We start from the raw sequence: 12,494 nt of genomic DNA, 5'->3' as shown, positions 1-12,494 counted from the left end.
CTCTATTAAAGTTACTTTCTGTGTACATAATACTCCACACCATAGTACCAAACAAAAGTGCTTTAGAGAGGGGTTTAACCCCAGAATCAAGGGGTCATTAGATGTTTGGTATCCCGTCAGTAAATCCGGCAGGATACCACCAACCGGTATTACTGTTTCTGCCACCTGATATACCAGTATTACTGGGATATTACAGGCGGCTGGAATACCGGTAATTCTAAATTCCATGGTGGGAATTGCCAGTATTTCTGGCACCGATAACACTAGTGTAGGAAATACCAGCTGTTCTATGCCAGTGGGGGCCTAAGTTACCTCGAGCTCTTGACTGGCGGTAAGTCAGATAACCCCCACCGGCACACTTGTACTCTGCCGTTGAGGAAAAGTGCTGGTATACGAAATACAGGCACTTGTTTTCTGGACCGACAGAGTCATAATGACCCCAATAAATAAACCTGGAGCATACCACTGGCCATCACACACCAGAGCCAAAATAATTCATGCAAGATACATTCAAACTATACACCGTTACATATTTGCTTCCCGGCTCTGGATCATAATGCTCCCTACAGGCCAACAGTGCTAGGAGGCCCCACAAGTGCCAGATGCGCGCAATAAAAAAGTTAGTTGCAGAAGCAGAACGGTATGCAATTTCTCAATAGCTACTTCCAAGCCATACAGGTTGATTAGAAAAAGAAAGCTTGCTACCAAAAGTAATTACCCCACACAACGCATTCACTATGGGCCTAACCCACAACCATTTGCACTGGAGCAAACCAGCAGATCCCCAGGAGCTATCCTTACTCTGTAGGGACACAACCTTGAGCTGGGGCAAATCTAGGGATGCCAGGAGCACCTCAGATATCCTGGCATCCAGAAATGTTCTCACGGGTATTTCAGAGATGTTCCGGGCCGCTCCAGATTTACACCATTTAAAGGCTTCGTGAACATGGTACGAAGTAATCACAAAACATTGAACTGGGGCAAATCTGGAGATGCTAGGAGCACCCTAGAGATGGCAGGAGCACCTTTGAGATGCCAGGAGCACCTTACAGATACTTGCATACAGCTATGACTCACAGAGATGTTCCTGGCAGCTCTAGTTATGCACTATTTAAAGCTTCAGGAACATGATGCGACGTAGTTACTAAACCTTGAAGTAGGGCAGCTCTCACCTCAGAGACACGCTTGTGCTAGTATGACTCTCAGAGATGCTCTCAGTGGCATTTCAAAAACGCTCCTGGCAGCTCAAGATTTGCGAACCAAAACCGGGGGATCCCCCTACCCTCCTTTATTTGGCTTCACCCTGGTAGTAAATTCTACATTGCCTTCATACAGTAATAATGAATATTGCGATTTCTTTGATAAAAGAGTATTCTTGTCTTTTATTTGTAATACTACACTGCTAACGCCGGAGTGGCAGAGCAAGTAGCCAATGCATTTCAAGTAACCAGGGGGAGAACTTTCTATGGAAAAAGCGAGATGTCTGGCATTCTTTGTACATAGTTCTGGACTCTCCAGGTGCCCCGCCCCCCCTTGGAGATTCAATTGGGTATCAGTTGCTAGCCACCGCATAACTAATAAAACCTGAACTTATTTACATACCGGCTATGCCTCTTTGGTACAAATCGCCAGTGCAAAAGTGTGCCAATATGTTTGAACATAAAAATGAAAAAAAGACTTTGCACTCTGTGCCTACCAGTCTGCTGCTGTGACCCGACTTAACAATTAACGTTTTCATTCAGCAGAACATGTTTGTTTATAGATATTCCTTCCAGTGCAAACCCTTATGTTGCAATATAAAGCTTTGTGTAGGTTACTAATGGCCTTGTTGCTTTGCAGTCCTTTTCATTACTCTGAGGCCACCCTCATTGCATCCCTTTAGATCCCTCCCTCCTGGGACAGAGTGTGCTTTAACACTTTATAATTCTGTTTGATAGTTAAGCAGAATGTCTGGGTGAACCATAGCACCTTTTAGATATAGCTGGGGGTGGGGGTGGGGAGTTTTGATTAAAAAAAAAAGAAAATCAAATACATTTTGAGAAGAATTTTGTTTTGTTGTTTTGAAGGGTCTTGGGAATCACCCGTTCTCCAGGGGAGGACTCGCCTCAAAGAGTAAGGACTGTGACGGGGAAGGTGGACATGGCCATTACATTTTAGTGATGATTTCCACTTGGCCAAGGATGGTCAAGTTATTAGATGGTGTGATTCTGTGTATTGGAGGCAGTATTTCTGATGAGGGAAATGGGAATTTCCAAACACATGTGTCTCCCGACGCCACCCTCGCCCTCTTAATGGGCACTCCTCATGTCAACTGTTTCCCACCACTGAAGCAGGTCTCTGCCACATCTATCGTTTTGTTTTCTCTGTGTAAGGTCTAGTTTTGCAGTTCAGTTAGCCTAGTTGCATCTACCATGAACATTCACACTGAGTCAACATATCCAAGGTTTTAAGGACTTTATTCCTTCTTGTGTGGGCCTTGCCCCTTTACTATGGCTGCCACAACCCTATGGTGGCTGGACTAGTAATCAGAGAGAGCCACACACTTTTACATGTTTCATGTCAGCATTCACCAATACTAAGTTTGATAGCCCAGCTTCAGCCTTCGCTATGTAAAAGTATTATTAGTGTTGGATTTTTGTAATATTGCCTCAGTGACCAGAAAATAATTTTATATAAGAGAGATAATAGTGCGTTGTGATGCGCTGTGGGCTCTGGTTACGCAGCTACACCTGAGCCTAGAGTTCTAAGTACGCCATCCTCACTGCCTCACTGACTTGACTTTTCAGATCTCCGTCGCCAGGTTTGACAACATTTTGTGAACTTAGAAACAGAGTCAGGACCAAGGTGAAGAGCTTTGTAAAAAGTGGACTGTGACTAGGACAAATCATATGGCGGTGTGCTAACTTCCACTGTGATGCTGATTAGCAGCCATTTATGGAATGTGGAACGTACAATGTTCTGACAGAGAGGCTATTCCGCCTGATATTGCTTACAGGTGATCTGAGCATCTCATGTCTAGCTTCCGTCCTTCTTTGAGAGCATCTGGGGATACCCGACCCATGTTTTTTTTGTATTCGTGCTTTCATTATGCATGTCACTTTATTCTCTGCCTAGTGGGCTCTTGGATGTTTATGCTACACCAATATGTGGGTATACAACTGGATAGTTGAATACTAAGATTTTCAATAAAAACTATTTACAACACAACTTTTAAAAGACAAATAGATGGCAAGCATAAAATGGCAGCACATCACTGCTGTACAATTATCTTCCTTTACCACAGGCAAGATTTCAGGGGACATTCTGCAGTTTTTACCCTCAGCTCTTGTGTGGAGGTAAACAATGCTGGTGTTTTCTGGCAGTGTTTCATCTCCATAATCAGGTGGTATTTACAACGGATGGTATTACCTTTGCAATGCAAATACCACCAACCATAACAGTTGGTGGCTAGTAAAAAAGGCAGAATTTAGAAATGCCGCCTGAATTACCATTAACAAAATGCCTATAATGAGGGCCTCTATGTACAAAATGAGGAGCACTGTGCATAAATGTCGTATGTTTGAAAAGAACACATTTTCAAAATGTTAAATGTACTTACACCAATACAAGAGCAAACTTGAGCTAAGATGTTGCCCTGAGGAGCCACTTTCCTGTATAGGCTGCTTCCACTGATGAACACAACTACAAGGAGAAAAATACATATTTTCAGACATGGTTTTAATATGACTTGAGCTCAAATCTGTGTCATATGTTTTATTTTTACGTGGAGGATAAGTACATGGTGGAAGCACCTCTTAACATTGGGCCTCATTCCGAGTTCGACAGAGCAGTTAAAAAGTGGTAGTAGTTCCGTTACCGCCACGTTTCTATGGCATTTAAGGCAGAAATATCGTCGGGATTATCGCTTGCAGTAGTTCTGCCAAAATTCACATGGTGTCCTATGGACTCCAAAAATGGGGACTGGCATTGCCTTAACACCACTTGCAATCCCATGGTAAACTCACGGGACCAAGTGGCGGTAATGGTTACTGATCTTTGCAGCAATTCAGTGGAATTACCAATGAATTACCACCAAACTCAGAATGAGGCCAATGTATGGCGCGAATACCTTCATTAAAAACTGAACTAGAATCCATACCAATTATTTACTTTACTATATTGAAGAGATAATCGATAATTGTCGTCTTGCATAGAAGTCAAGAAAATCCAAGCAAGTATCTTGGATTGTGTAAACATTTATCGATGCTCCAGGAAGAGAATGTGCAGCAGAATGTGATATGAAGGTTCAGAAAAACTGATTTGGTCAAAACCATAGTGCTTTCTTCATTATTCACTCTTTAAGTGTTGTCTAGTTGTGGGCAGCTCGGTTGATGATTACCAAGTCTTGAACATGTCAGATAGAGTTTTAATTTATTTGAAGCACATTTTAAATAATAAATGAATTACCATAGTATAACACATTTTTTTGACCATTGTTAGAACCTTTGACATTAAACTCAGGCAGAACTGTCACAGATGCATTGCTCCCCTTCCTGTAGCATGGTGCTATGGAATTCAGGGTTCTTCTAGCAGGTGTCTTCATGAGTTGAAGCTGTTACCCACCATGAGCCCTGTTTTCTTTTTTCCAAAAATTATGAGTGGCATCTGGTTCTGCACATGATAAGGCTGAGCCTTCCAACATCCGCTGACATCTGCGAAGTCTGCGGCCTCCACAGTCCTCTTTCTATGCCGGGAATGATTAAAGGACACGGGTGGCACGTGTGATCTGTTGCGAACAGGTGCAGACATCAAAACACAGGGCAGCCCTTCTTCCCTTTTTACATGTATCTCTGTAACACCCATGATTGGCTACATTCAAACAGTCACGCACCCATCCACCAATCACTCCCAAAAACTGTGCATCTAACCATGTCACCTTAGTTCAACAGTTCGAATGTATCTTTCAACTCTGAGAGTGCATGTGTGCTGTGATTCATAGCCTACTCTATTACAAACTAGAGTGCAAACCTTTACAGATTTCTATTTTCAGATTCAACATCTACATTCCACAATTTACGTCTAAGAAGACATACTACAGGTATTCTTTCAATTTCAAAAGTAATTTTTTGCGCCACCTGTTTAATAATATAACTTAAACAACAACTAATGGCCTGGCTGGAAACCATACTTCACTGCAGCACCAATTATTGCTTTGAAAACTATTTCTCTGTACATAATAACTCACATGAAATTCTAACTATTAGAGGTTTATCATCAACAAAAGAATGGCGTTTTTGTACTGATCAACCAGTCAATCCGCCATCTGATCTTAGAATGTTCCAGTACTAGAGGAATAAGAACATTGTATTTGTCGGACATTCTAAGCGAGTTTGTACTAAGTGACCAAGATAACTGCTGGGCTAAGCTAATAGGGGGGAACAGAACACGATGGAAGCTGGCAACCTTCAACATTTTGAAATATGTAAACTCTGTCCTACTTCTACAGGACACCCAAAGCTAGCTTGCTAGTTATCTAAAGACTTTTCTTTGAAAGACTTTTCCTTGAAGAAATTGCTTTTGCATATGACTGTTTTTGTAATAAATCACACTGATTAAACACAAAATAATAATAATAATAATAATAATAATAATAATAATAATAATAATAATAATAACTCACATGTGCTACTACCTACACCACTCCACAATTCCATAGTTGACAACATGCCCCATTCCAATCTATAGATCCATATCAAAAACAGTTTTTTCATCTCTCCATTCTGTAAAATGTACTTCTGTATATTATCAACTACACAATTCAATAAAAAGTACCTCCATTATCAAACTACAGTACAATTAATATTTTCACCTTTTAGAAAATGATCTGCTTTGTGTGAAAACTTTAGCAGACCTTTATATTACACAACTTTCCCTTTAACTTCATTTCAACTGCAAAGGGTTTTCGGAATGGTAGTCATTTAGATTAGAATGTTCAGGGACGCTGGTGGATGAGATGGTTATCGCCAGTTCAAAGGGAATTGCTTTTTCTGCTTTCCTCCATGTGCAATTACAATTAAGGGTAAAGGGTTGAGGTCAGTTGTTACTTGTAATTAATTATTTTTGCACAACAAATGCTTTGCTCTGAGATGATTTCACGACCTACCATGGACGAACACCAAAAAGGGGTGTGCTATGCAAATGATCTGACGATAAAGTTAAGATAACAAGTGGCCAATGAGAATGGAAGAATTGGAGAAAGATGGGATTTCTTTGTGTATGTTTTGTCCAAATACATGTGGGAGGCAAGGGGTGGATTGTAATAAAACATATGGGAGTGTTTTAACTGTTGCAAAAATGCATAATGTGTCAACTTATGTGGTTCAGCGATATTTGGGTTAGTTTGACTCTGCAGCGTCATCTAGAAGATTGTACAACAAACTTGCTTTACGTACAAACGTGTACTCATTCCTTAAGTGGTGGGCCCACTTTGGGTTAAGGGGATTAGGGGCCCGCAAACAAAAATATGTACTTCTCAAACACTGCCATAGTACTATTAACTGGCACTTGACGGTAGCAAGTGTGAAATTGTGCAAGTACATGGCCATCTATTAGCAGTGGCTGGCAAATGCTTATACATAGCCTTTAACTGTTGCCTTTACTAATGTCTCTTTTTAACAGCCCAACAATGAAAGACACACATAGTTGTTATAAATGTACTTTCTGAAGTCAGACCTGTTTACAGCATCAATTAAGACATTAACGCTCAAGAAACTGCTCCAATCAATATTAGCAGCCACTTGACAAGAAACTTTGGTGTACTGCTTGATTAAAGCAATCTGAAAGAGTTTCCATTAGAAGGTGTTTGGGGCAGGGAGGGGCATCAACTGTATGGGAATTCCTATAATAATGACCATGGCCATGCACAGTCAATACTCTTCCCCATCACCGGTGACCACAAAGTAGACTCTAAAGCACTCAATAACATCTACTCTGTCATCCAGGCCTGGATGGCTCAACATGGGCTCTGTCTTAATGACGATAAGACAGAGCTACTCCTCCTTGGCTCACAACACAGACTCAACAAGCTAGATGCCAACTTTGACTCCACCATAGATGGCAATACCATCAAGTTATCCAAGGATGCAAAAACACTTGGCATATACTTAGAGTCCACTCTAGCCCTTAACAGACAAACCAACGCAATAACCTCCGCAACGGCCCATACTTTCAAACTAATCACTGCATGCCGTTCATTCCTTACCAACAAAAACTGCACCACTATAGCCAGAGAACTAGTCCTGTCAAAACTAACTTGACTACTGTAATGCGCTTTATCTAGGGGTTAGCCGATGGAACACAAACAAATTACAGGTTCTACAAAATAACGCCATCAGGGCAGCAATGAAGATCCCTAGAGCCCATCATATCTCAGAAATCAGATGTAGCCTAAACTGGCTTTCAGTCTCCCAAAGAATTGCCTTTAAATCACTGTCACTCACTGCCTCACAAACTTTGCACCAAGCTACCTCTCTAAACTATTCATATGCAACACCACTGACTGTCCCGTCAGTGCCGTACAAGCACACTGCCTTAAAATCCCGAGGTTCAACCTTCAGAAGGCGGGGGGGGTAGCAGTTACCCTGTGCTTGCCGCTTAACTGGGGAATACGCTGCCCACCCCACTCAGATCTGAACCTTCCTACCACTCCTTCAGAAACAAAGTTAAAACTTGGCTTCTAGAGCAAGATCACTAACCAGCCAGTACTAGACGCTCCGCCTCGCCTTCTCCTGCCTGTTATCTGAGATTCCTAACTGTAAGCTTGTATATATGTCTAACATCAACACTCACATATGTTCAATGATTATCGCCTGTATTTATGTAAATAATGTACTTATGTATCTCTGTAATGTATATATGCAGCCGTGTAATCTCTAAGAAATGCGCCCAGACGCCTCAGGGCTTGGTGTGCTTTATAAATAAACAAATACAAATGAGTAGGGAACTAACCAAACAACACATAAAAGCTGGGTGTCCATACTCAAATATCATGTCTCCCTATGTTTACTCTAATGCAACAGTTTAAACTTACTTGAGGCTCTACGCAAAGTAAAATTAACATTCCTTCTGTCAAAACAATACAAACCCTTCATATGCCACTATATTATACATCCTACCCTTTAACAATCTCCACTGCAGGAGCGATCACGCAACTTTATTTATTGCTTTTATAATGACGTCTGCTACCATAATAAATGCCATCCCCTAATACTTATATCAGTGCACAATTATCACATGTTCCAACTTCCTTTCTTTTACATTTACAGAAAAAAGATTACCGAAGAAAAAACACTCTTCCATTTTTACAAAGTAAGAATGTTAATGTGCCATGTATGTCACAACAATTGTAGTAAAATAACTATACTGTGTATTATGCTATATTCTATTACACATTTACTCATTACATTGCAGCAATCACACTGTTTTCCATTACAGCACAGCATTCCTCCTTATTCAATAACACCACCACTTCCTCATTCACTAACACCACCACTCTGCAACCCATACCACTACAAATACTTTATCAAACAATCCTCATCACATACACATACTCATTCCACAAACCACAATCAGTACCCAACATGTATATACATAGTCATATTTACAACACTCTCCCTCATGTAACTGAACTAACACCAATGCATTCCTTCTTCCATTCCCCCTTCCTCATACATTACTGAAATCACATTGCTTTGCTTTATCCTCACATCCCTCTTCCTCATACCACTTCACCAGACGTCTATAACCTCTACAAATATTTCACTCCATACCTCCCACTATATATGCATTCCTCTTCCACATACTACTACACAACTCTACTCTATATTATTAATCCAACAACTATCTTCCTCATCCTAGTACTTAATATTAATGTACATTACTACCCATACACAACTCTTCCTCATCCCTGTACAATAACACCCACAGAACCCTCATCCCTTCAGGAGTCTCTTTATCTAGTATTGTTTCTATTTCCTTTTCTTGTTGTTGTTCATTGCCCAACATTTCTTTGCACTGACTTTCTAAGCACTGGAAAACAACAAAAAAGGAATCAACATAATATTTCCAGGAGAATTTGGTTCTCTCGATCCTGTCAATGGGCCTCCTTACAAGTGTGGCGGTCCGGAATCATGGGTGCCGGTCGCACCGTACCGGCACCCATTTCCGGACTGGTACATTACAATTCTGCAGGCGGGAGCCGTTGCGCCCGTTAGGTCTGGCAGAGTTTTCACAGAAGCACCAGCACCGTTAGTAACAGTGCCAGTGCTTCCGTGTCCCCATGGGGCTCCATGGGAATGGGGACTAACACTTTCCAGCGCCTGACTTCCCGATCTGCCAGGACTTGTAATGTCAAAGAAGACACCCCGGTTCAACATTCAGTCATTGAAGAAGCCCTAGATTTAATCAAACATCCTCGCCTCGACAACGAGGTGGCAGAATTGCTGGATGCCCCATTACTACAAAGGAGTTACTGGCCACTATTAGAACCTTGCCCAAAGGCAAAACTGTGGAGGCAGATGGTCTGTCGACTGAATTCTACAAAGTATTTGCAGCAGAGCTAGCCCCAGCAATGCTTGACATACTGATGGGGGCATAAGAGTTGGGCTCACTAACCCCAAGGTTACAAGAATCAGTAATAATACCTTTACCCAAACTGAACAAACGGCTTATGGACCGTGACTCTTTTAGACCCCTGTCCATGATCAACCAAGACAGTAAAATACTCACTGTGTTATTAGCAAATAGGTTGAAAAACCTGATAGCAAACCTAACACATCCAGACCAAACATGCTATGTGCCAGGAAGAAACACAGAATGGAACCTACAGCGCTTGCACCACATAATACATAGCACTAAATTAAGCAACAAACATTTCACGGTAGTATCCCTCAATGAAATTAAAGCATTTGACTCCATTAAGTGGGAGTGGTCATATGACACCCTACAGTGATTTGGAATCGGGGCACAATATCTTCAATTGGCGCAATTAATATACACCAAGTTGAATGCAAGACTCAAAAATGGCCAACATTTCTTGGAAGCATGGGAATTAGAAAAATGCACAAGACAAGGATGCCTATTGTCCCCAAAGCTTTTGATCCAGGCTTCAGAACCCACAGTAGCGTTCCTCAGAGAAGAATATAAAGATGCATGTATGAATATAGATGGAGTGCAACATTTACTATCCATGTATGCAGATGATATGCTGCTTTATATACAACAGGTTAATATTAAGAGGTTAATGTGCAATATATATTGGATGTCCTTGACCGGTTCGACAAACTCTCTGGCATCATAATTAGCCAGGAGAAATCGTGTTTGTTCCCACTAGATGGTCTAGTTGGGAAAAAGAAGGAACTGTTACCAACCCTGACCATACAATGGCACACCGAATACTTTCAGATATTTGGGAATTGATGTATACCACGATCCCCTGACAGAACACACACACAACACGCAAAAAGCACTGGATGGTGTAATGAAATCCATGAACATTTGGACACAACTGTCCCTATCATTGATGGGTACGGCAGTGCTCTTAAAGATGGTCGTCCTTCCCCGGTTTTTAGATTATTTTGTGAAAATTCCATACAACATACCCAAACAATTCTTTAGTAAACTATACACAGTGTGCAGAGGGTTCTTATGGCAAAATAAAAGACATAGAATGGCCTTAAGTTCACTCCAAAGAGCGTATGATGAGCCTGGGATCAGATAACCACAATTTGAACTATTCTTTCTGGCAAGCCAACTGCCAACTACAGTTAATTATTGGCTGGTTGGCCGATGACCCGCCACTTGGCACCATATTGCTCCAACCAACACTGAAACATTTTTATTTGATGGCGATACTATGGGTGTCAACCCCCCACCTTGGTCAACAGTCGCACTTGCTGAGGCTGGGCAAACAGCTATGGCACAGAGCTTGTAAGGTTCTCAAAGTTACAGACCCCTTTTCCCCGCAGATCCATCAGGCTGTGGTCATGCTAAACAAACAGCAACCTAGATTGGGTTTACGCAAACATTCGGAGACCTGCGGTGTTGCCACGATAGGCGACTTGCTTCAGAACGACACACTGATGGGCTTACATACACTGGTAGAACACACTGACATACACAAGGGACAATACTTACTACATCTAACCATGGTACATACACTCACAAAACTATGGCCAGGACTTCATGGACACATAGACGTGAATGTGTCTGTAGAAGCTATATACGATATGACTAAGGGGGGACACGTAGTGTCCAGACTGTATTATTTGCTCCTCTCTTGCCATTCCTCTCCAGAGTTGAAGATGAGACTGAAGTGGGGGACCGATTTGGGGAACCCATTGACAGACTCTGAATGGGCAAGGGCAATAAGATATCCCAAACAAGTCTCCAGGAATGCCAAACTGAAACTTATACAGTTGTATGTAATGCACAGAGCGAACTTGACACCTTGAAAAATCCCCAACTTTAAAAGCTCGGACAGACAATACTGCCCCAGATGCGCTGAAGAGAACTCAGGAATGTTACATATGTTCTGGTCCTGCAGGATGATACAACGATACTGGGGGAAATTGCAAATAGAATGTCTAGAGGGGGAATTACGGTGCATATCCAGTCTCTGGTGGCCTGCCTTTTGGGGATCTTCCCGCACACAAGGAACATGCATTACTTGTGCAAAATGAAGGACCTGGCTTACGTGCTGGCCAAGCGTAGAATTGCAAGGTCATGGAAATCCTTGGAAGGCCCAATGGTGGAGATGTGGTGGAGAGACCTACAGAAATGGGCATTGATAGAAACTGTAGTATGGCAACGAGCAGCCTACCAAGGTCTGAAATAATTCATTGATGATATTGTGTCCTGGAACGTGCTGACACAAACCTTATTCGTACCCCTGGAAATGGAACCTCGGACCCATTAATCCTTGTAGAACAAGTCGTTATCTAAAAACAGCTAATGAAGAAGATAATCATGGACTACGCATAGAGGGAACATGTTGAACGGACAAGAAGGCAATGTTAGGGAGTTTATGGGGAGGGGAGAGGGAGGAATAAGTATAAGTGGTTTGATAACCTGTATTTTGTTTGTGATATAAATTATGTTATGTGATGCTGCAGGTCTGATGTAACAAGCACAATGATCCTTTTTCTTCCCCCTTAAAATAAAAATTGGTAAAAATAAAAAAATAAAAAACAATGAAATCCAAAATTGCACCATTACTGTGTTCATGGCCAGTGTCCAAATTGTTGGGGCATGTATTGAACGCAAAGTAAAAATATGACTATATCCATGCCCAATATCCACAATACTGGTTTTACAATGTTCACATCATTGCATCATTACTGTTGCGATGGCTAGTGTCCAGATTGTTCAGTGCATGGGTGAAGTTCGACCATGTCACAAACAATCTAGCCACTTCCATAACCACAAATATGTATTGTTATTATAAATACACATAAATA

The 12,494-nt window shown here is 41.5% G+C and overlaps 1 protein-coding gene across 1 annotated transcript in view; it reads right to left on the bottom strand.

The window, feature by feature from the left end:
* The window catches only part of SLC15A1 (solute carrier family 15 member 1), a 190,658-nt gene that overhangs the window by 78,310 nt on the left and 99,854 nt on the right, over positions 1–12,494 (bottom strand). Inside the window, exon 9 of the mRNA XM_069640488.1 lies at positions 3,599–3,681. Within this exon, the coding sequence (XP_069496589.1) occupies positions 3,599–3,681 (83 nt within the window). The remainder of the gene's footprint in view (positions 1–3,598; positions 3,682–12,494) is intronic.

The sequence above is a fragment of the Ambystoma mexicanum genome, chromosome 7q (genome assembly GCF_040938575.1).
Source record: "Ambystoma mexicanum isolate Mex_15411 chromosome 7q, UKY_AmexF1_1, whole genome shotgun sequence".
Taxonomy (NCBI): domain Eukaryota; kingdom Metazoa; phylum Chordata; class Amphibia; order Caudata; family Ambystomatidae; genus Ambystoma; species Ambystoma mexicanum.
This window is presented reverse-complemented; position numbering and strand designations above follow the sequence as displayed.